At 48.0% G+C, this 24,861-nt stretch overlaps 1 protein-coding gene across 1 annotated transcript in view; it reads left to right on the top strand.

Annotated features, from left to right (window-relative positions):
- The first annotated feature begins 5,220 nt into the window (after positions 1-5,220).
- MELK (maternal embryonic leucine zipper kinase) overlaps positions 5,221-24,861 on the top strand; it is a 42,934-nt gene continuing 23,293 nt past the window's right edge. Inside the window, exons 1-10 of the mRNA XM_056848316.1 lie at positions 5,221-5,317; positions 7,496-7,581; positions 9,536-9,652; positions 11,301-11,444; positions 12,568-12,636; positions 13,878-13,970; positions 17,026-17,124; positions 20,814-20,882; positions 21,880-21,978; positions 23,734-23,820. Coding sequence (XP_056704294.1) covers positions 5,254-5,317; positions 7,496-7,581; positions 9,536-9,652; positions 11,301-11,444; positions 12,568-12,636; positions 13,878-13,970; positions 17,026-17,124; positions 20,814-20,882; positions 21,880-21,978; positions 23,734-23,820 — 927 coding nt within the window. The 5' untranslated portion in view covers positions 5,221-5,253. The remainder of the gene's footprint in view (positions 5,318-7,495; positions 7,582-9,535; positions 9,653-11,300; positions 11,445-12,567; positions 12,637-13,877; positions 13,971-17,025; positions 17,125-20,813; positions 20,883-21,879; positions 21,979-23,733; positions 23,821-24,861) is intronic.

The following is a 24,861-nucleotide window of genomic DNA, read 5'->3' as shown; positions in this document are numbered from 1 at the left end:
AGAACTGGAAAGAAGTCTTCATAGAAGAGTGATGAGGGAAACGGATCGTTTCTTTTCTCTTTCAGCCCCGTTTTAATTGAAGTCATTTCACATGCATATTTCCATGTCAAGAAGTTTAAATATTCTTAAATCTCCCATAGGGATGAAAGATTTGATACCTACAAAAACCTCCAAGTGCTAGCTGGAGATTAGCCTGCTATTACAACTGATCTCCAGCCGAGAGAGAATTCGTTCACCTAGAGAAAATAGCTGCTTTGGCAGTTGGACTCTATGGCATTGAAGCCCCTCCCCAAACCCCGCCCTCCTCCGCCGCAAAAACCTCCCGCCGGTAGCAAAGAGGGATCTGGCAACCCTACTTAAAGGAGTGTCTGTGCACAGCACAGTTTGTTTTGCTCCCGTGGCTACATTTTAAAAATCCTGCATAAAAATCAGTTTGATGGGGGTAACTTTATTTCGGTATCCCAAAAGCAGAATGCATTTAATTATTAATTAACTGCAAAGTTTATACCTCACCTTGATGCTCTCATTAGGGCCACCCTGTTGTCTAACAAATTAAAAACATAAGAAAGGCCAAGGTCGGTCAAGTCCAGCAGTCTGTTCCCACAGTGACCAGCCAGGTGCCTCTAGGAAGCCCACAAACAAGAGGACTGAAGCAGCACTTTCCTGCCTGTGTTCCACAGCACCTCATATAATAGGCATGCTCCTCTGATCCTGGAGAGAATAGGTATGCATCATGACTAGCATCCATTTTTACTAGTAGCCATGAATAGCCCTATCCTCCCTAAACCTGTCCACTCCCCTCTTAAAGCCTTCCAAGTTGGCAGCCATCACCACATCCTGGGGCAGGGAGTTCCACAATTTAGCTATGCGTTGTGTGAAGAAATACTTCCTTTTATCTTATTTGAATCTCTCACCCTCCAGCTTCAACAGATGACCCCACGTTCTAGTATTATGAGAGAGGGAGAAAAACGTCTCCCTGTCCACTCTCTCCATACCATGCATAATTTCACAGACCTCTCATGTCTCCCCTTAACTGCCTTTCCAAGCTAAACAGCCCTAAGCATTTTAACCGCTCCTCATAGGGCAGTTGCTCTACCCCCCTGGTCATTTTGGTTGCTTTTTAAAGCACTTTCTGCAATATCTTTTTTGAGGTGTGGTGACCAGAACTGTACACAGTATTCCAAGTATGGTCTCACCATAGATTTGTACAAGTCCTAGATTCAAATCCCTACGTTGCCATGAAGCTAAGTGGGTGACCTTGGACCACTGACCTACTTGCAATCTAACCTACTTTACAGGGTTGTTGTAAGGATAAGATGAGCTGGCTACAACCTCCCTAATTCCTTGGAGATAGAGTAGGATAAAAATGTGGCATGTGATCCCAGCGTATTTGGGAGCAGAACTGATGAGGCAGTTGGGTGTAACTCTTGGGCCGGTTCTGCATCTTTTCTTAGAAATTAGCTGCTGTGGCCAAAAAAAGAGGCTTCTCCCACCAATTCATCTGTGACTTGCGCAAATGCTGTAATCTTCTGGTTAATTTCTGAACGGAAGAACCAACTGGCCAACTAAAAAATGTAAAATGGGATGATAAATTACATTGCCTTAAATGCCTCCACATTGTAGCGGTAATCAGGGTTGGCTTCCTTTCTTCAGGGTGTAGTCTCTGGCACTCAGGACAATCTCAGCCTGACAATTCTGCCTTTCTTCTGAAGCGGTCATGAGGATCTCCAAAGTAGAGCGCAGTAGGGAAAATGGCTTCTTTTAACTGAAAGCTTACCACAGCTGCTAAGGGAATTCAAGCCAAGTTGTGGACTATTATGTGTCAGCTGGTTAGATGTTCTATTGGCTCCTTCTTAAAAAAACAAAACTCCGCTCATACATGCACAGAATAGTGAATTTGACATATGCCTCAGGACAGAATCCAAACGGCAGTTAAAAATAATCCCTCCTGTGTTGTATAATTCTGTAGAGGGTAGCTGGTCATGGACTAAAGCTCTGGGGTTCAAAGTCCTGTCCAGTCTTGAATCGGGCTGACCTTGAGTAGCACTTTTTCTCTGCTTCACCGAGTTGAGACGATTGCTGTCCTATTCAAGAGTTTCTCTGGCCAATCTACGGTTTTTGTAGGTATCAAATCTACGCTTGTGCATTGAGACTTTACCCTGTCCTTCTTCCAAGGCGTTTGGGGCAGCCTAAATGGTAGTTCTCAATTTTATCTTAAAGGAGGCTAGGCTGAGAGTGACTGGCCTGAGGTCACCCAGCAAGCTTCCGTGGCAGAGTGGAGATTCAAACCTGGGTTTTCTAGGCCCTAGTCCAACACTCTGCTCACTGTGCCACAGTGGCACTCCATGGGTTTATAAGAAGAAAAGCGTCTACTTTATTGAATTTGAACTTAATCCTTGGTGATGTCAATATCTCTCTGCAGAAGAGCTGCAATACTTAGCCAGTGTGATGTAGTGGTTAAGAGCGGTGGTTTGGAGTGGTGGGCTCTAATCTAGAGGTTTGATTCCCCACTCCTCCACATGAGCGGCAGACACTAATCTGGTGAACTGGGTCGGTTTCCCCACTCCTACACATGAAGCCAGCTGGGTGACCTTGGGCTAGTCATTGCTCTCTTAGAACTCTCTCTGCCCCACCTACCTCACAGGGTGTCTGTTGTGGGGAGGGGAAGGGAAGGTGATTGTAAGCCAGTTTGATTCTTCCTTAAGTGGTAGAGAAAATCGGCATTTAAAAACCAACTCTTCGTCTTCTTTTCTTATCAATCCTAAACTTATTTCACTGCTTTAACAACATAAAAGGAACGATATATAACTACATTCGCACATTAAAATACACCTTTTTGCATATTTATGAAATTTAAAGTATAATCGCCTTCGATTTCTGTAAGCAACATTGTAGATATATTTTTGCTAAGTGACAAATGGTGGGGGAGTTGAAACTAGGAAACACAAAAGTTATAGTAAAGGGAAATGCTGTGTTCGAATGCACAGTCTCATATAGTCACAGTAGGATTATCAGCATATCTTGATGTAGACTTAAACTTGGTAACATTGACATTGTGTGTCCAAACGACACATTTTTTCTTTACTACATTTAAACAATGTTTGTGTGAGCAATTTCTGTATGTCTATGGTATTAGTAGAAGGGATCACTTATCTAATGCAATGGACTGTCTTGTGTAAAAATCTTCATACGCTATATTGAGTGAATAAAACCAACTCTTAAAAGGCGACTCACTCATCCAAAAGAAAATATTTTGTGTGTTTTTCCCCAGTGCTTTTCACAATTTCTATTTTTTTATCTTGAAAAATACGAAATAAAAGGCTAAATAAATGCAGACCTCCCCACACACACCAAAAAAAAATTCTGTGTCTTTTCCAAACCTTTACATCTTTAAACATAACAAAAGAGGTCAAGATCTAGTTTTCTAACTTACCTTGTGAACAGAGCAACAGGCAGAAACGAACCGAGAAACAATCAGAAAACTTGGCCGGTGTTGTGTGAAGAACGTGTGTCTGTGGAATTCACTGCCCGAGGATGTAGTAATAACCACTAGCCTAGAAGACTTTAAAGGGGCATTCTTTTAGAGCAGTGGTTCCCAAACATTTTGAGTCATGGAGCACTTTTCACCTAATTTTCACCTATCACCTATATTCTAAAGCAGGGGTGGGGAACCTTTTTCCTGCCAAGGGCCATTTGCACATTTATAACATCATTCAGGGGCCATACCAGGTGTAGATCTCCCATGGGGGGGAAGGCTAGGGTTGCCAGGTCTCCAACTGCCACCTGGAGGTTGGCAACCCCAGGGGAGGCTACACAGAGAAGGCCTGTAGGGCACCCCCGCTCCCCCCCTCCCAGGCGGGAGGGCAGCCAGCGGTGAGCCCCAGCAAACGAGGCGCCAGGGGGGCACAGCCCACAGTCGGTTGGCAAGGGAGGAAGGAAAACAGAGAAAGAGGAAAAGGGAGGGACGGAGAAAGGGAGAAAGAAATGTAGAGAGGGGGAGAAAGAAAGAAAGAAAAGGACAGAGGGAAAGAAAGAAAAGATGGAGGGGGACAAAGAAAGAGACAGAAAAAGAGGGAGAAAGAGAGGGAGAAAAGGGAGAAAGAGTGACAGGAAAAGAGGAAAAAAAGAGAAAAGGCTCCCCCCCACACACACACACCCAACTGCGCATGCCGGCCCACGCAACTGGGCCCCAGCCTCCCCACCTCCCCTGCCCACACACACACACCCTGTGGCACACGGAGCCCCGAGCTACTGGGCCCCAGTCTCCGTGCCCTCCCCCCCCAGAGTCCATTAAAGGCCCCCCTGAAGCCCAATCGGCTCCCGCATGCATGCTCTGCCACCCGGAGCCGCCGGCCTCTTCCCTCCCCCCTTCACTGCTCAACAGCCGACAGGCAGCGAGAGGGGCTTGCAATGTGCCACGGCGTTCCTGCATGCCGTGGCTGTAGGGGGCAGCCTTGGAGGAAGCGTCTCTCCCCTCCCCTCTCGCCAACCAACAGCCGACAGTCGGTGAGAGGAGGTCCAAAGGGCACTGCAGCGCCCCTGTAAGCCATGGCCACAGGAACACCCTCGGGGAGGGCCACCCTGTGCCCCGCCTTCGTGGCAGGGCCCTGGAGCTCCCAAGGGCCACAAAAAATGTCCCCGGGGGTCGCATATGCCCCCCTTGCCTGAGGTTCCCCATCCCTGTTCTAAAGTGAACGACAGTAGTATTTTTCTTTCCAATCTCTTCACGGAGCACTAGGAGATGTTTCCCGGAGCACCAAGTACTCTGTGGAGCACAGTTTGGGAACCGCTGTTTTAGAGAGATCCACGAAGAATAGGTTCATCAATGGTTGCTAGCCATGGTGTCTAACGGGAACCTCCACAATCAGAGGCACTGTAACTCTGGATTCCGTTGCTAGGAGGGAACCTCAAGGGAAGGCCTTGGCCTCTGTGCTCTGTCTGGCGCTCTAGGGCAGCTGGGTGGCCAGTGTGTGAACCAGGATGCTGTACCGCTGGTCTGATCCAGCAAGGCCTACCTTTTATGCTTAAGGCTGAAGCCTAGGCTGCACTATGATGTCATTGTGATGTAGGCAGGGCTGTGCTTTGTGACATCAACTCGAATCCATCCAGCGGGCTGCTCTTCCTTTGGGGGTTGCTCATAGAGTTTTTCTTCTCCCTGGAGTTTTTTGCTCTGTCTTTCCTTCAGAATATATTGGCATAAACCATCACTTTCTATTCTCAGGTTTCTGAGGGAGGAAAACCTTGCTTGTCACCATGGCAGTGGACGACTACGAGGAGCTTCTCAAGTACTACGAAATACGTGAAACGGTTGGTACAGGTAGGTTCTCTGAAGACCCTTGTCTAACTTTGAAAGACCATCTATGCCTTTTGGATACTGGTGAGTCTCAAAGAGCTGTACTTTTATTCAAAGGGCAACTCCTTGGCCTTGCTTTTCCTTTAGGATTTTAGAGCCCATTCCAAAGTATATTTATTCAGGTGACCACTGGAGATGGTGAAATAAGCATGTTTAGGATTGCACCCTTAGGTCCAAACTGGACATTCTTTCTGGCACGAACCAGGAGGGGTTTCCCAGCTCAACTCTGAACTTTTCGTAGTCAAGCATGACATTGCCGAACCCAAGTTCTCAAGCACACTGGGTCAGCGTTGGGTAGTGGTAAAGTATTGGACTAGGATCTGGGAAACCCAGGTTTGCATCCCTACTTTGCCATGGCAGCTCGCTGGGTGACCTTTGACCAGTCACATGCTCATCACGAGTGTGCTGTAACCTACCTTACAGACTTGTTGTGAAGATAAAACTGAGGAGAGGGGAATGTTGTAACCCGCTTGGGTTCTCCACTGGGGAGAAAGACAGAGTATAAAGAAAGTAAATAAATTTTACTCAGGATCACAGCGTCGGGGGAAGAAAGTCTTTAACCATCCCATCCATTCTGTTTTTCCCAAGCTAAAACGGGAAAATGGCACAGGAAGGAAGACTGAAGCCCTTCCTCACCCTATTCCTATGTTCATGTTTGACTGTGAAAGACTGGTGTCGGGTGAAATGAACCCAATTGTGCCGATGTCACTCTAGTTTGGACCTTAGTGTATATCATCAAAGTATGGGATACTTTACAAAGTAAGAAGGGCTGTCACGCGGGCGGGTGTCTCCCGTGGGGCTTGAGGTTGCTGCCCGCGAGGAGGAGGGGGTCGAGACGACTTCTTCCGCCTCAGACCAGTCGGAAGGAGAGTCAGAGCTGGTCTCTCCCCCTGATTCAGCCAGTGTGCCTCTGAGCCCTCAGCTCCAGCAACCACTAGCCTCCCAAAGTCATCCCCGGCGGTCCCCTCTTCGCCCTTTTATCCTCCCAGGCAGAGAGGCTCTATCCCAGGCCCCGCCCCCAACCCACCACCCGGAAATCACCCAAATAGCCAGTCTCCCGGGCCGGCTTCCTCTGCCTCGCCCCGTAGTGTAGGGCGTGGGGCGCGGCCCGACCAAACGCGGGCCCGCCCGCGGATCAGCTGAGGGGCGGGCCGGTCCTCCCTGGCCCGAGCGGCAGTTGTAGTGGGAGGGCTCCGCGCCGCCCTGGGGCCGTCGGTGCCTGCTCCACGGCCCGCTCCTGCTGCTGCGGGGAAACCGGCTCGCCTCCCTGTCTGCTGCGACCCTGCAAAAGAGGAGGGACATGCCACCGGTAAGGCCACGGACGGGGAAGAAGTCAGGGGGCTGGCCGCGCCATCTGAGGACCGGGGAGGAAGCCCCGGCTCCGGCGAGCCGGCTGTGAAGGCCAGAGGGTGGGGTGGGAACCCCGTCTCCGGACAAGGGCAAATCCTTGGCCCTGTGCAATTGGCAGTCTAGTTTTGGGGCAAAGGAGAAATGGGAAGAGGGACTGGAAACAGCAAGGCTAACCAGTGATGAATATATGGAAATTTATATTCCTGGGATTCAATTCAGTTGAGACGTTAAGGTAGACGCTTTGTAGAAAAGGTGGGGCTTTGAGGAGAAGTTTGAAGGAAGAGAAGCAGCACCACACCGGCATTCTGTAAAGGAATCTCATATCAAAGAGGACAGCGTGTATCAAATACTTGTAACACCTCTTGTCCCTGACCTAGACAGCCTAGGCTAGCCCTATCTCATCAGATCTTGGAAGCCCAGGTTAGTACTTGGATGGGAGTCCACCAAGGAAGTCCAGGGCTGCTATGCAGAGGAAGGCAATGTATCTTGAAAACCCTCTGGGGTTGCCATAAATTGGCTGTGACTTGTCAGCAAAAAACCAACCTCCTGTGGGTAGAACTCCTTGTGAAAGAAGTGGGAGGGCAGGCGTGCTGTTGGTCAATTACTGGGGACAAGTCGCCGGGTAGGCTCTCCAGATCTGCCCAGTCAAAACCAGCGTTGGTGGGATGGGATGTGGCTGGCAATTCCTTAAACGAGCAATTACCCTTGTACCTCTTTCCCACGGTTGCTGGAGTAAGAACAAAACGTGTTAATCTAGTCTGTCTCTCTTTTCCCTCCCTCTCTTTAATGCAGGTGGCTTTGCGAAGGTTAAACTGGCTTGTCACCGGCTCACTGGCGAGCAGGTTGCAGTAAAAATAATGGACAAGTTAGCGCTGGGGGTGAGTTCCTGCCTGAGGAAGGATGAGATTCGGTATCGCTTGTCAGCCACGAGCAGGGAAAGGACAGGTTGGTTTCTGGCTTTAAGAGGGCCAGAGCCAGTCAGGCGTGGTTAAGAGCGGCGGACTCTAATCTGGAGATCCAGGTTTGGTTCCGCACTCCTACATGTAAAGCCTGCTGGGTGTCCTTGGGCTAGTCACAGTTCTCTCCAAACTCTCTCAACCCCAAGTACCTGACAAGGTGTCTGTTGTGGAGAGAGGAAGGGAAGGCGATTGTAAGCTTCTTTGAGACTCCTTAAAGGTACAGAAAAGCAGGGTGTAAAAACCAACCCTTCTTCTAAAACTTGCAAGGGCTGCGTTCAAGCTTCCAGACTCCTTCAGGGCTGACGAATCCTGCCTTGATATCATTCTCCAAGTTGTCTAGACCTTAAGCTGTACTCCAGTAATTTGTTTTTGAATATTGACCCGAGTGGATGCCCACTAAAAAGCCCCATGTGTTTCAGCTGACCTTGCCTGGCCTTCCTTTCCTTGTATCCTTAGTCTGGTTTATGCCCTTATCTCAAGCCTCTGCCTCCTTCCCCTCTTCCGCTAATATCCTCTGTCAATAAGATGGCATGGTCCTCTGGTAAATACCAAGGAGAAAAATGGCACCCTTGTGACGTCGGCAGTCGTGACACCAATCCTCGGCCTCAACTTTGGACCCCTGTGTTGGTTGCTAGGCACGCTATAATGTTCGATTGAGGGTTGGTCTAGTTCCAGGTGGGCAGCTGTGTTGATCGTGAGTAGAAGAGCAAGATTCAAGTCCAGTAGCATCTCACGGACCATCAAGACTTCCAGGGTATCAGCTTTCGAGTGTCGAAGCTCCTTTCGTCAGATTGGTCTAGCAGTATCTGATGTCACAAAAGCAGTTTTTACTCCTCAAAGGATGTGGGAAGGTTCTGATGCTCCCCATATGGTTTGTGGGAGGTAGGAGCACATTGGGGGGGGGACTTCCTGTAGGTGAAAGGTGACGGGTTGTGCAAACAGCCCGCTCCTGATTTTTAAATGGTGCTTCTTCCTATTCTAACCTTGGAAGAGGAAGGGGACAGCCACGCTCACAGAGATGTAGAACAGAGGGTTGCTAAAAGTGCATGCTGTGAAAGCTTATGCTACAATAAATCTGGGAGCCTTTAAAGCAGAGGCTCAGAGGGTGGGTTGCAGGGAATGTCCCATCCCCTGGTGCTGAAGGAGCAGCAGTACCCTTACTGGTGGACATCAGGAAATGGCGGGGCTGGGGGGGGGCATGGCTGCAGGCACTGAGTTTCCAGGGGAATCTGGGACAGCAATGACATAATTTGCTGCCGATCCATGCCAGTAGCTGCATGCCCACGTGGGGCAGCAGCCGTGACCTGGCAGCTCTAAAACCGGTTACTAAAGGCACTGCCTCTCCCTTCACCGGTGCTCAGTGGCAGGGGCTAGGATATTCTCTTTTGCCTACCCTATGAGAGCCAGCATGGTATAATGGTTAAGAGCGGTGGTTTGGAGTGGTGGAATCTGATCTGGAGAACTGGGTTCGATTCCCCACTCGTCCATATGAGTGGCGGAGGCTAATCTGGTGAACTGGGTTGGTTTCCCTACTCCTCTACATGAAGCCAGCTGGGTGACCTTAGGCTAGTCACACACTCCCAGCCCCACCTACCTGACAGGGTGTCTGTTGTGAGGATGGGGAGGGAAGGTGATTGAAGTCAGTTTGATTCTTCCTTAAGTGGTAGAGAAAGTTGGCATATAAAAACCAGCTCTTCTGTGAATCACTGCTGATTTTATAAATGCTGCAAGACTCCTGCTTTCAGATGTGGGTTCTCAGCCAGAAAGGAAGTGCAGAGAAGATTCTCCGTTGTGGCTTTGGTTTGTAATGATGCTGAAAATGACATAAAAGCTATTTTGAGGAAAAGGCAGTGACCTCTTTCCCCCCTCTCAGGATGACTTGCCTCGTGTCAAGACGGAGATCGAAGCCATGAAGAGCTTAAGCCACCAGCACATCTGCCGGTTATACCAGGTGATCGAGACACCAGAGAAGATATTCATGGTGCTGGAGGTAAGACTTGAAAGCTCCTGGCAGTCCAGATGTCCCTCCACGGCCAAAATCGGCCGGGAGCTCCTAGGAACCTAGCTTTCCTCTTTGCAGTGGTGGCCATTCAATGGTGGCCCTAGAGTGGGCTGGAAGGGCTGAGTATCGCCTGGGGGAGGGGCTCTTGTCCCTGGTCTAGGGGTTCACTTTCACCCTGGGCAGAACTTCTTGCAAAAGTACTGCCCCCTTCAACACCCACCCCATCGCAGAAAAGAACACCGGAGGCTTTGCTTTCCAAATTTAGTTTTTCACACTTAATGACTAAAGTAGGTATTCTACTCCCAGCTTACTCCCAGCAGAACAGGATATGTGCTAAGAGAGCCAGCGTGGTGAAGTGGTTAAGAGCAGTGATTTAGAGCTGTGGACGCTAATCTGGAGAACCGGGTTTGATTCCCCACTCCTCCACATGAGTGGTGGAGGCTAATCTTGTGAACTGGATTTGTTTCCCCACTCCTACACACGAAGCCAGCTGGGTGACCTTGGGCTAGTCAGAGTTCTCTCAGTGCCACTTACCTCACAGGGTGTCTGTTGTGAGGAAGGGAAGGTGATTGTAAGCCGGTTTGAGTCTTCCTTAAGTGGTAGAGAAAGTTGGCACGTAAAAACCAACTCTTCTAAGTGACTGCCAGAGCAAAAGGAAGCCAGGAAGGGGAAAGGAGGACTTGGCAGGATGGGACCTAAGCCTTTTTTGGGGGGGAAGGGGACTCTTTGGTGCTCATCTCAGGCCATGGTAGGTCAGGGACAAAAGCTCTCACCCCCATCCCACTCAGTGACTCTGCTGTTTGTACCTCCCTGCGTCTTCAGTATGACAAACCGGGATTCTGCCAGGGCAGTCCGAAACGGAGTCGCACCCTTCTACACACATGGAAGTCAGAATCATTTACGACTGTCACTATGCTGACGAAATAATCCAGAGTTAGAATGTGGATTGTCTATACAGTGGGTTTTGTTTTTTTTTTAAAAAAAAACATTACCGTGCAATGGCTATGGGAATAAGGGTGTGGCAGAGAACATTAAGAAGTATTCTATGCACCAGTTTCAGTGTCCAACTGGAAGCACAAGTGAAGAAGTGTTGGTCAGTCTGTGGTCCAGAGGTTGGGTCCAGGCCCCCCAAACAGCTTTATCGGTCCTCAGGGATGGTACCAAACTTTCACCTCTTTCACAGGTGAAACATTTTGGTGGGTAAAACATTTATCCTAAACTTTTCAAAAATAAAAAAGTATGAAATGTGTAACGTTAAAACAATGCTGAGCGAGCTTGAATGTCCTAAAACCACCTCTTGCACGAAAATCCAAAAACAAACAACCACTGCTCTTAACCACTGCACCATGCTGGTAACTCTGGTTGTCGTCATCACAACAAAAAGTTAACCTCTAATCCTTGCCTAACCTGTCTCTAATTTCAGTACTGTTTTTTAAAAAATCAATTTAATTGAATATGGGAGCCAGTGTAGACAGCGGGAGGTTAAGAAATGAATTTGCTTGTTCAACACAAGCCTTCTTTTTTTGGCCTCCGTGAGAGTGTCCAGATTATTCACGCCTGTGGCCAAACTCTTTAATTTCTCTCTAAGCGCTCTGGTACCCTACCTGCAACACTTTTGCCTTCTCTCCCACTGCAGTACTGCCCTGGCGGAGAGCTCTTCGATTATATTATAGCGAAAGATCGCCTAACAGAAGAAGAAGCCCGTATCTTTTTCCGTCAGATTGTCTCTGCGATTGCGTACGTGCATAGTCATGGGTACGCTCACCGGGATCTCAAGCCAGTAAGTATGAAGGGTAGAACTTCCTGACAAAGCGGTTCGTCAGTGGAACAGGCTTCCTTGGGAGGTGGTGGGCTCTTCTGGGGAGGTTTTTAAGCAGAGGCTAGATGGCCATCTGACAGCAATGCTGATTCTGTGAACTTAGGCAGATCATGAGAGGGAGGGCAGGAAAGGATAAGTCAGTGCTCGGCTCTTGTCCTTTCTTACATGCCCAGGGTAATGCCGATCATCGCTTTGGGGTCAGGAAGGAATGTTCATCCAAGCCAGATTGGCCAGGGGTCCTGGAGATTTTTTGTCTTCTGGGCATAGAGCAGGGTCACTGGGGAGAGTAGGAGATACAAGTAGTTGTGAATTTCCTGCATTGTGCAGGGGGTTGGACTAGATGACCCTTGAGGTCCCTTAAGCTCTATGTTTCTGTGTTACTGGGCCTTCTGTAGAAATAGACCAAAATTATGCCTAGATGGCTGAGTCTGGATTACCCCTTCCCTTTCTGCTATGCCCTAACAATTGAGTAATTTGTATGGCGTGTTAGCAGCTTTTGTTCTTTTGCACTAGTGGAAATGTGGAAACAAGCTTCAGTTTTTTAAACCCAATGTTGCTAAATTGTAAGTGACAAGGATCAGGCCGCTTTCTCTTGGGAGAAAAAAAGAGTAAAACATTGAGGATGGAAGGACTCCTGCAACTTTAATTGTTGTCTAGAAGCCACTGGTGGGGGTGGGGGGGTGGGGGTGGAGAAGTGCACCTGCTCAAATGCCCTTGCACCCAACCATTGCCCATCCTCCTTTGCAAAGATCCCCAGCCTTGCTGAACTTGTGGGTACCCTGGGGATGTTGAAAACAGGTAGTGGGCACTGCAACAAAATGGCTTCCTTGTAGGGGCAGTGGGGGCCTACGACGGAGGCAGCTGTTTCCAAATGGGTACTCCCTGCAGACCCGAAGGTGACGCTTCCCAGTCTTTTCTGCCCCAGTGAATTTCAGGAAAGTCAGGATTGGCTCCTGGCCTTGGGGGAATGAAGAACTCTGGCGGGCATCGGGCCGGACATTGCTGCACTCTTACCGTGGACAGTTTATCGCTGTGCTGGGTTCTTGTCAACTCAGTCGTGCTAACACGGGGTCTCTTTGGTCAGGAGAACTTGCTGATCGATGCCGAGCACAACCTGAAGCTGATTGACTTCGGTCTCTGTGCAAAGCCAAAGGTGAGTGCCCTGCAAGCAGACATCTCTAAATGAACGGTCTTGCCCTGCTTCCATGCGATGTGCCTGCTTCCTCCCTTAAGCGCTCCCAAAAGCATTTGGACTAAAAGCTGAATAGATGCCCGTCCGCTGACTCTAATTCACACCAAAGCACACGCTTTGTCCCTATTTGCATTCCAACAACATGCTGTTGTTGTTTTTTCCAGTTCTGGTCTTTCTTTGTCATGCCGGTACCCTTCCTTTCAACTTAGCTAATTGGAAGAAATTTGAAAATGTATGCCCATGAGGCGCAATATTGAAGCACAGGACATTAGGGGAGGGGCTGTGGCTCAGAGCATCTGCTTGGCATGCAGAAGGTCCCAGGTTCAATCCCTGGCATCTCCAGTTAAAGGGACTAAGCAGGTAGGTGATATGAAAGACCCCTGCCTGAGACCCTGGAGTGCCTCTGCTGGTCGGAGTAGACAATACTGACTTTGATGGACCAAGGGTTGGATTCAGTAGAAGGCAGCTTCATTGGTTCATGTGTGTTCACAGCAAAATACATTGTAATATCATAAAATTGTAGAACCTGGCTGCCAACACTTTGGGAAGCCTTGGACAGCAACGGTCCAGATTTTGGAACAGCCTTGCTGGGGTCCTTATCTAACTTTCAACATTTGTGTTGCCTTCAGCAGGATAAAAGTGCATTAAATGCTTTTGGGACGGGTCTTTTTGGGAGTATCTTCCTCCGATGCAGCTAGTAAATATAAACTAACCAAACTTTTCAGGGTTCATATTAAGGGAGCAGGGGTAGCTGAATGGGTCAAGGCAGGGATGTGTTAAAATCAGCAATATTTGAGCAGACTCCATAAGAATGTAAGAAAAGCCATGCTGGATCAGACCAAGGCCCATCAAGTCCAGCAGTCTGTTCACACAGTGGCCAACCAGGTGCCTCCAGGAAGCCCATAAACAAGACGACTGTAGCAGCATTATCCTGCCTGTGTTCCAAAGCACCTAATATAATAGGCATGCTCCTCTGATCCTGGAGAGAATAGGTATGCATCACGACTAGTATTCATTCTGACTAGTAGCCATGGATAACCCTATCCTCCATGAACATGTCCACTCCCCTCTTAAAGCCTTCCAAGTTGGCAGCCATCACCACATCCTGGGGCAGGGTGTTCCACAATTTAACTCCGGTTCCTGTGTGTGCGAAATGCAAATTATCCTGTTGTCGACGTGGCTGTATTCTGTTCCGGCTGTAGGGTGGCTTGGATTACCATCTGAACACATGTTGCGGGAGTCCAGCTTATGCAGCACCCGAGTTGATCCAGGGCAAAGCTTACATTGGTTCAGAGGTATTTTGAACACGTTTGAAGCCCCGGCTTGGCTGGCCTCAGCCTCACCTTCCACACTCCTGATTTTCATTAATGAAAAATGTGAACGTTTGTCATACTGGAGAATAATTACTCTTGAAAAATATGCCACGTTAGGGGTGTCTGTGGGTAACATTCAAGATCCTGACCACCGCATCCTCTGCAGAGCGGTAGTCCTGATCTTGGGTCATCCATGCAGGCCGGTGACATTTCTACCCCTACTGAGTTCAGTCTTGCCTCCTGCCTCAACCGGATCCCCTGCATCTCTGTTTCTGCAGCAGGGCTGCTGCAATTTCTATGGGATGCTTCCTACATGGCTTCATTTGCATGGACAATATAAGACTGCCTGGGGAGGATGGACAGTTTGGTTCCTTCCCTTGGCAGGCAGCTAACTGGTTCAATAGGGGTCGTTTTCTTTTCTAGAGCCAGCATGGTGTGGTGGTTAAGAGCGGTGAACTCTAATCTGGAGAACAAGGTTTGATTCCCCACTCCACACAAGCAGCAGACTCTAATCTGGAAAACTGGGTTGGTTTCTCCACTCCTCCACATGAAGCCAGCTGGGTGACCTTGGGCTAGCCACAGTTCTCTTAGACCTCTCTCAGCCTCACCTACCTCACAAGGTGTCTGTTGTGGGGAAAGGAAGGGAAGGAGATTGTAAACTGGTTTGATTCTCCTTAAAAGATAGAGAAAATCGGCGTATAAAAACCAACTCTTCTCTAATTGAGTGCAGGCTGAAGGACTCGTCAGCATTAGCTGCCTCCTGGCTCGGTCTGGAAGGAGTCAAGACAGTGCTTAAGAGATGATAACCCATACGAATAGGGGCTTTTGTAGTACCATATTTTTCGCTCTATAACACGCATTTTTTCCTCCTCAAAAGTGAGGGGAAATGTCAGTGCTTGTTATAGAGTAAATGCGCGGAGCCGGGCCACCCCGGGTGCCGGCTGGGACGCCGCCAGTCAGCTGGGGGCGGGAGGCCCCTCCCAGCCGCGCAGCGCAGAGCACTTTCCCCCCCTTCCCGGTCCGATGCTCAGCTGTTGGGCGGGACCCACCCATCAGCTGAGCTGGGGGGGAAGTGCTCTGCGCTGCCTGGGCAGGCAGCGCAGAACACTTCCCCCCCTTCCCGTCGCTCCCGCCCAACAGCTGAGTTGGGGGGGAAGTGCTCCGCGCTGCCTGGGCAGGCAGCGCAGAGCACTTTAAAGACCCACCGCCCCCCTTCTCAGGAGTCCCGGGAAGGGGGGCGGTGGGTCTTTAAAGTGCTCTGCGCTGCCTGCCCAGGCAGCTCGGAGCACTTTCCCCCCCCTTCCCGGTCTGATGCTCAGCTGTTGGGCGGGACCCGCCCAACAGCTGAGCTGGGGGGGGAAGTGCTCTGCGCTGCCTGGGCAGGCAGCACAGAGCACTTTAAAGACCCACCACCCCTCTTCCCAACAGCCAGCTGGGAGGCGGGCAAGCAGCGCAGAGCCGGCTGGGCGCGTGCGGGACGGCTTAAGCCGGCGTCCCCCCGCCCCGACGGCCAGCTGGGAGGCGGGCGGGGCTGCACAGAGCCGGCTGGGCACGTGCGCCGGCTCGCGCCATCCCGATGCGCACATGCCCAGCCAGCTCTGTGCGGCCGCGCCCGCCTCCCAGCTGGCCGTTGGGCGGGAAATGCCGGCTTGCGCCTTCCCGATGCGCACGTGCCCAGCCGGCATTCGCTCCATAGGACAAGTTTTTAGAGGAGGAAAACAAGAATTTTTCTTGTTTTCCTCCTCTAAAAACTAGGTGCGTCTTATGGTCAGGTGCGTCCTATGGAGCGAAAAATACGGTACTTTCTCCTTTATTCTGTGCCTTAGAGCCGGCAAGGTCTGCACATGCAGTAGAATTTTGAGGTGACGGATTGAGCTGTGGCCGCTTCAGACAGAAGGTGGGGGAAAGGCTTGTTTTTAATGTGCCTTTAAAAAAAAATTCAGGGAACATCAGGGAGAGAGGTTCTAGCCTACCCCTTGGTGTGCAGTGCTAGTTTTCTACTTACTGGGAATTAGTATTCTAAGGGGACTTCAAAAAACAAACTGCTTCCCCCAGTGGTTCAAAATCGTATAGTCCATTCTGCCACCTCATTACCATCTCATTCTCCTGAATGTCTATACCAGGGCGAAGCTAGCATCTAAGGAACACCATCGCAGCTGTCTCTGTCTTGGGTTCAGGGCTTACTGTGGGGAATTAACTAAGGCTCCATACCCCTAATTTCCCATTGTCATCCTATGATGCCAGCCCTGTTGAGGAAGGAACCCATTTTGTTTCCTTTATACCCTGCCATTCTCCCCAGTGTGGACCCAAAGTGCCTTGTATTGTTCTCCCCTTCTCTGGTGTGCGTGCCACCTGCAGGACAAAATGATTGCTTCGACATAAGAGGGGTGGACAACTAACTGACTGTTAAAAAAGCAGACAGTATTTTATTTATTTATTAAGTTTATACCCCACCCTCCTCAGCTGAAGGCTGAGCTCAGAGAGGCTCACACAACATTCCAACATACAATTAAAATAGCATAAAACAGGATTAAAACAGCCCTATAAAATCCTAACTAACATAAAATATCCGATAAACATAAAAACCAAATGGTGCCCTCCCCCCCCAAATTGTAACATAGAGCTACAGTGGGGCAAACAGTTGGATAAGCCCCAAGAGATGGTAAGAGGGGGGAATCAGCAGTGGAGGATTGGAGGGTTGGGGAGAGCCAGTGTGGTGTAGTGGTTAAGAGTGGCAGACTAAGCTGGAGAACTGGGCTTGATTCCCCACTGCTCCACATGAAACTTGCTGGGTGACCTTAGGCCAGTCACAGTTCTCTCCGAACTGTCTCAGCCCACACAGAAGAAAGCAACAGCAAACCACCTCTGAACGACTTTTGCCTTGAAAACTACACTTTACACACACACACACCTATTACCCTCTTCACTCATGGGAATAATGTGGGGTGTTCCCCCCCTCAGGGTGTTACTATTTTGATATTGAACAGAATTTGACACCGTTCTGTACTTTGATAATGTTCTCTGCTCACGTTCCCAGGCAGATATTTGGAGCATGGGAGTGCTCCTATATGCCCTCCTCTGTGGATTTCTGCCTTTCGATGATGACAACGTGATGGCCCTCTACAAAAAAATAGTGGTAGGTATCATGAAGTCTGACCACTGGGGATGTATCCTACCAGCCTTTCCGCTGGTGAAAGAGGGAGGCGGGCGCATCTCTTCTGGCCACCAAAAATGCTACATACTGAATCATGGAACCCAGTGACAAATAAGACAGATTCTGTTTAAAGCAGTTAACACAGAGAAATCCAACAAGACTTTGTATGGACAAGATACATATCCATCATTGTGTCAACAAATCTTTAGTTTTGGTTACCAAAAATGCTACATACTGGATCATGGAACCCAGTGGACAAAAGCCACACTGGGTATTAGCATCAATGAGGAAGGGGGATCAGGAAAGTTTTTGCAGAAAAACTGATTGGATACAACTCTCTGTGTCTAAGGTGCTCCTCAGGTTCTCAGTCCTTTATGCTGAACCATTCTGCATATTACTGCATGAAGTTGTGTTTCCAGCGTGGTGTAGTCGTTAAGAGCGGTGCTTTGGAGCGGTTGATCTGGAGGACCGGGTTTGATTCCCCACTCCTCCACATGAGCGGCAGACACTAATCTGGTGAACCGGGTCGGTTTCCCCACTCCTACACATGAAGCCAGCTGGGTGACCTTGGGCTAGTCATTGCTCTCTTAGAACTCTCTCTGCCCCACCTACCTCACAGGGTGTCTATTGTGGAGAGGGGAAGGGAAGGTGATTGTAAGCCGGTTTGATTCTTCCTTAAGCGGTAGAGAAAGTTGGCATTTAAAAACCGGCTCTTCTTTTTTATATCATAGAATCATAGAATTATAGAGTTGGAAGGGACCACCAGGGTCATCTAGTCCAACCACCTGCACAATGCAGGACATTCACAACTATACAGGTTCTGTATAAAGCAGTTAACACACAGAAATCCAACGAGACTGTATGGGCAAGATACACACCCATCATTGTGTGAACAATCTTTAGTTTTCTGAAGACCTACGTGTTTAGAAACTGAACCTTCATCATAATGCCAGCTTTAGGTCAAAGTACTTGTGTAAAACATTTACTATAGAAACAAATTGTGGAAGTCTGTGTCAGTCTCAATTTAAGATCCTTGATTTAACATTTAGCCCCCTAAATGTTTTTTTTCTTGTACCCTTAGTCTAAAATACCATTTTTGAATTTTGAATTTTTTTAAAAAAAGGCCTTTTAAATTTTCTCCTTGAGTTGCCGAAGCACGATGGTCTGAACCTTTCTGATTCCAAAGGCTGATTCAGAACCATTTTGGGAATTCCAGGTGCCGGCTTGCTTTTTTCCCGTGCTTTGTTTGGCAGCGGCAGCCCACTCTGGGCCTGATCCTAGCAGGGACAGTGATAAAGATCTTTTTTAAAAAAAACTCCACAGCTGAGCAACCCTGCTGGAAGATTTATTGAAGGTTCCGTATGTGGTAAAGGGCCAGGTGCGGCAGTTTCCCCACACGGAATGCTCCTGCGGTATTAAGCACCCACGTAATCTAATCTGTGCGAGACCATTTCCTCTCTTGCACCCTGGGCCGGTGTGTAATTTCTTTTTTTTTATGCTAGCTGCATCGTTCTCGGGTGGCGCGTTTATCTCCTGGCGTCGTCATAGAGTGAAATGAAGAGAGGAGGACTCCTGCAGAGTGGAAAACTTGGTTATTGTCTAGAGGCTTGTTTTTATTGCTCCCTCTCCTTCTCTCCTTCCCGCTTCTCCTGCTGCTTGCTGGAGCAGGAGTCTAGGAAAACAAAGCATCTTTGCAACAACATTTTTTTTTCTTTTTCAAAAAAGCATCTCAATACTCAGTTATCCACCCTAGAACCAAAAATCTCAATTGTGGTAAAACTGTGTGTGTGTGTGTGTGGGGGATGCCGTCTAATGTCACCTGGCCGGGCCTCACCAGCCCGGATCGAGAGGGGGTGGTGGCTGGCTCACAGGCCGGATAAGAGCTCTCAAGGGGGCAGACCCGGCCCTCGGGCCTTATGCTTGACACCCCTGACCTAAAACGTTGGCCGCTGTCCTTTTGATTCTGAAGGAGTGCATTTACTGATCTGAACTTTAATTTGCAAGTCCCTGCTTTGGCCAGGATAGAGCGGGATAAGACCCAAAAAATAAATACATTAAATAGGTTGGGACTTAGGGTTGATTCACACCAATGTGCACGCAGCTTGCTTTCTGATTCACAGCTGAACGTAGGAATGGGTTCATTGTTAAAAAGAGATGGTCTGACTACTGGCTTGTTGTTGAACATGCACAGAGGAATTTTGCCTCTGGGTTAACTGGAAAGTTCCCTTCAGCATGAACGATGGCTTGTTGTGCTGCTTGGGAAATGCAAGCCCAAAGCCTTGAAGGATGTAAAGAACAAGCTCTTTAGATCCCACCGAGTGTGTGAGAGACTGTTCTTGATGCGATAGTGTTTATATTACTGAAAAAACAGGCTGTCTATTAAATACCCAGACCCTGGCTTAAGGAACACGATTAACTTAGTGTTCATAGGTGCTTTCATAACTTATTCACCTGTCGTATTGTATTGCTGAACAATGTTGTTTGGCTGAGTATTAAAGAGACTGATACATAATAGCCTGCCTTGACCTGGATGGCCCAGGCTAGCCCAATCTTGTCAGATCTTGGAAGCCAAACAGGGTCGGGCCTGGTTAATCTTTAGATGGGAGACCACCAATGTAGTCCAGGGTCACTGCGCAGAGGAAGGCAGTGGCAAACCTCTTCTGTTTGTCTCTTGCCTTGAAAACCCAAAAGGGTTGCCGTGAGTCGGCTGTTACTTGACCGCACTTTACACACACACGCACACAATGGCCCCTTGTCATACATAAGTTCTACAGTTACCAAGGGCTAATGTTGGCGTGAACCAGCTTGAAAGTCAGTATAGTCAGGGGAAGGTCTTGCTGTTTTTGGCTGCAAATTCTGAAGGGTCAGATGAAGCATCCCCTATTCCTTTCTGCTGAATGTGCTTGCCCTTGATTCCTTTTTTCTTTTTGCAAGGTGGGCAGTAAGGGAGGAGGAAGCTTGAAGATCTTCCCAGCATTCTTGGTGTGTCAGTGCCTTAAAGCTTGCTGTTAAAAAAAATCTTATTTTAAAATACTTCTGTTATGTTAAAATTGATCTCCCAGGCAAATAGCTTCTGATTCTTAACTCCTAGCGCGCGAAAATTCTCGGTCTTCTGAGAGAAGATGGACATAAAAGCAGATGGCCAAAAGACATGACGGATTCCCACTCCATGTTTAGGAGCTGTACAAATGGAATAAAATGCCCTTGACTGTCAAAACACCAGGCTGATGTCTGCGATGATCAAGAGCTATGATGCAGACCTGGGGGGGGGGAGTGAGGGGGGGTGAATGACACTTCAATCATATGAAGTGTTGGGAATTACACCAGCTATTAACGCTGAATTTCATTCACGCTTCCTGATTCCACTCTTCTCAAGGTGAGCGCGAGGTTTCGTGGCTCACGTTCTTGTCTGCTTCAGGCTTAATCTTTAGCTACGTTGACACCCACTTCAAAAGCGCTGATCGTACCCTTAAAAGAAAGTCGCTTAAAGCTGCGGCCAGGTTGCCCATCACTGGTCGAGCTCTGTTGCTTTCAGGCTTTGGGACTGACCCTGAACAGTGATAGGTGCTGCCCAGGGGAAGGGGTACTGCTGTGACTGGATGGAACAGCAACAAATCGAACATTCGCAATTTCATCTACCTGCACTAACGTTTAACTCTCTTTCTTGACAGAGAGGGAAATATGAGGTTCCCAAATGGCTCTCGCCTGGCGGTGTGCTGCTTCTTCACCAGATGCTGCAGGTAATCTTAAAATGCATGAGATACCCTAGTATCGAATGCCGCTGAAATACTGAAAACGAATCTTCGAACGCCTCAGATGACCCCCTAGTATTAAGTGCTGCCGAAATATTGCAAATGAACCTTCGGATGTGTTAGATGTCCTCGTCTTATATGCCGAAATATTGCAAATGAATGTTGTCCCAAGTTGATTTCCCCCCTCCTCCTTTGGTTAAACGCCTTCTTTCCTTGAAACGGTATTCACAAAACTAGAAGTGGTTTCAGTAGACTGAGTCGAAAGCATCTTGGTACTTCTTTCTGAAAATGTGTTTTGTTGTGATGGAGATAGTTGAAAGCCTTCAGTAAAGAACATAAAGGGCCGCTTCTCTTTCCCCTCTACTTATATTTATTTATTCAGGATGCTTTTTAGCTGCCTTACTGCATGTACTTGAGGTGCCTTCCAGGTCAGATAAAGCAATTTTGCAAAACTTCTTTAAAAATAATGGGGCAGCATCCCAATTTTTCTTCATGCCAATTCATTCCACGAATGGGAATTTAAAAGTCGCTCTTTTTTTCAATATCAAACAGAAAAACTTAAGCTTCCTAATGTAAGTAAGGCACAAGCTTTGTGCCCGCAGGCTTGCTGGAGGGCCCCGATTTGCCTTCCAACTGTTGTTGGGGAGTCGAGACTGGCGCAGCAGTTCTCACTGGCTGGCCATTGGAAGAAGTCTCACTTTCTGCAAGTCCAGCTGATTGCAGGAAGACTGGTTGCTGATTTTATGTCTCTTCTCCGGGCATATTAAAGGAAGATATGAATAGCTAGAGCCTTAGATCCATGATATCTGAGCTGATGGAATGTTTATTTCCACGTGTCCTCATCCGTGAGAAGATTACTGTCAGGTCTACTTACACAGCCCCTCTCTTAAAAAAATAAAGACCAGTAAATGTTATGATATGTGGCATATTTGTTTATCATGACAGTAGCCGTCTTTGGAAATGCTCTTCTCTTCTTGGCCACTAGGTGGACTCAAAGAGACGGATTACAGTGAAACATCTCTTAAATCACCCCTGGCTCATGCAAGGATACTCTTTTGCCGTTCAGTGGCAAAGTAAATACCCGGTAAGTAAATAATTTGCTTGAACCAAAATGTAAAATTAAACTGTTCCAAAACAGCTGGCAAGAGTAGTGTGGGCCACCTGAAAAGGGAGCGTGGCAGTGAATGTTGAGCTTCTTGGTCCCAAGTTTAAAACCCTGGCCAAAAGAATGCGAAGGGTGATCAGTGGGTGTTCTACTGCACAAGAACGGCCTGTAGGAGATGCTGTGGATTTACTTGCAAAAGGCAAACGGCAGTCTATACCCTTATTCTCTACTCGTGGCGGAAGGTGCCGTCAAGCCCCAGCCAAGGCATTCAAAGGCAGGAGATGCTCAGGTGGTTTTTCCACAGCCTGCCTCTACATAGTAACTCTGGACTTCCTTGGTGGTCTCCCATCCAAATACTAAGCAGGGCTGATCCAGCTTGGCTTCTGAGATCTGACGAAATCTGGGTAGCCTGGGCCTAGTTTATAGAATTACCAAGAATGTGTGTGAGACATTTGAAAGCCTGCTGTATAAATGCAAATATCGGACTGGACATGGTTTTGTTTTTGTTTTTTAAACCATACTGGGCTTTATTTAGAAGGAAACAGCTATTGAATTCCAACAAAATTAGTTTGTGCAGTAACCAGGTTCCTGTGTCGTTCCTATTAAAAGCTGATATGAAAATTTTCATGCAGGGTCCGCTCTCCCCCCAAAAAATTCTGCTGCATTTCTGACCAACTGCTCAGAAATATTTCTAACTTTCTTCTAATTTTGAAACCTACTCATAAAATAGAACGTTGGGGCAAATGTTCTGAGGGCTTTGACAAAACATGAAGGGGAACCTACCTAAAGATAAGCTGTGGCGTAATCTGAAGTTTAGCCAAAAACATGTTGACAAGTGACAGGATGAAATTTTTCAGGCCTCTCACTGTCCATTGAGTGTCACTGTTTCTCTTCTAGAGTACATGTTGGAATTTTTTTTATTTGTGCCTGACGAGGAGGATTTTTGACTGACAGTGCCTCAGTTTTGTTTCCCCACCCACCCCAACGGAATAGCATGTTATAGTACCAAGAGTTACAGCAGATTATCTGCAGCTCCTTCAATCTAGAATTGGGAGCTGAGTAGTCCAGGCATGAAGAACAAGTGGGAACACTAGGTCTCAACTTCTAGGAATCTTTGCGACCGAGGCTGTGCTGATAGTACGCAGTTATTGTAGATCATAAGAACGTAAGAGAGTCCCTGTTGGATCAGACCAAGGTCCATCAAGTCCAGCAGTCTGTTCACACAGTGGCCAACCAGGTGCCTCTAGGAAGCCCACAAACAAGACGGCTTCAGCAGCATTGTCCTGCCTGTGTTCCACAGCACCTAATATAATAGGCATGCCCATCCGATCCTGGCAAGAATATGTATGCATCATGACTAGCATTAATTTTGACTAGTAGCCATGAATACCCCTCTCCTCCATGAACATGTCCACTCCCCTCTTAAAGCCTTCCAAGTTGGCAGCCATCACTACATCCTGGTGATCAATCCGGCTGTAGTCAAAGCTGAATTTTACAGAGCTGTGGGCTTCTTCTTTTTTTTAATGTACAAATGTGTACTTAAATTGAGTAAGTTTATCCAGGATTTCAGGTAGTGTTAAGAAAAGCAAAGTAATTGGGTGGCGAAGGTCTTCCCAGTGGTCAAATATACAGATAAGTTACACCGTTGGAAAGAGGTGCCAGAGGTGCACAAAGTTGCAAGACTGCAAGTATTGGAAAATGAACACTAATACTGAGGTAGGGTTTTTTCCCCAGCTTGGGCATCTTGATGAAGACTGCGTCACAGAATTTTCAGTGTTCCACAAATGTAGCCGAGAAAGAATGGCGGACATAATTTCAGAGGTAAAGTTTAACTTCAATAACGGTTCGTAAATGAGACAAATGGGCCCAAAGGAATTGGCTTCTGCATCTGTTACCCACCATGTTTCTCAAAGCTAAGATCTGTATTTTAGTTCCACGTTTAAGCCCTGCAATACCTGTTCACTCTTCTGTCTGTCACTCTCTCTCATTTCCTCGAATAGCTCTGAAGCTGTCCCATTTTCAGTCTTACCTGAGAAGAAAGGTGGATTTAAAAAAAATGTTCAAAATTAAAAGCTGCAAGTGGTTTGTTACCTCCCTGGCATTAAGCCAGAGGTTTTCAATCTGTTCTAGCAAATTCTGGGGTTGTGGTGCGCTTGCTTGAGCTTTTCTTGCCAAGTGATCATTCCCATCATTATTTATCCTCCACCGCTGTGGGAACTTCAGGGGCGTTTGTAGGCTGCTCACATGGGGCAACAGTCGGATCAGTTTTCTCGAACAAAGCATGCTGTCTAGAAAGTGACCAGAAACCTGTGCCATGCGCAGGATGAACAAATCTGTGTTTTAATTTTATTTTTATCTCTCTTTATTGCCCCTCCCACAATCCTGTGTGGTGGACTAGGCTGACAGGCTAGTTCAGGGTCACTCATGAGCTTCATGGCAGAATGGGGATTTAATCAGAGTCTGACCGTTGGCGAGCGTTCCATAAAGTTGGATAACTTGAAACTGCTGTTGCCAAGAACTGGACTGCTGCATAGGGAGGTTAACTAGAAGGGCCAGCTAAAAGTTATATCTATTGCACGTGTGAGAGGGCTGTGGGAAACTCATTATATATTATGTCATCATCTATTATGATGTCTGGTGACATCAGGGCCCTGCGGGGCCTTCAAGAGTTCTTCAGGGCCTGCAAGACAGAGCTTTTCCGCCAGGCCTACAGTTGAGGGCAGCCACCGGTATCATCTTTTGCTGGCCTTCCTATTCCTCCCCCCCACCCATTTCCATGCTATTCTTGTTAATTGGAGGGTAACCTGCCGCCTATTCCAATCACTCTGGGTTGAATTAGGTGCCACCTGGATTTTAATTTAA

The sequence above is a fragment of the Euleptes europaea genome, chromosome 4, assembly GCF_029931775.1.
Source record: "Euleptes europaea isolate rEulEur1 chromosome 4, rEulEur1.hap1, whole genome shotgun sequence".
Classification (NCBI taxonomy): Eukaryota; Metazoa; Chordata; class Lepidosauria; order Squamata; family Sphaerodactylidae; genus Euleptes; species Euleptes europaea.
Note: the sequence above shows the minus strand (reverse complement) of the source record. Positions and strands in the feature narration are given on the sequence as shown.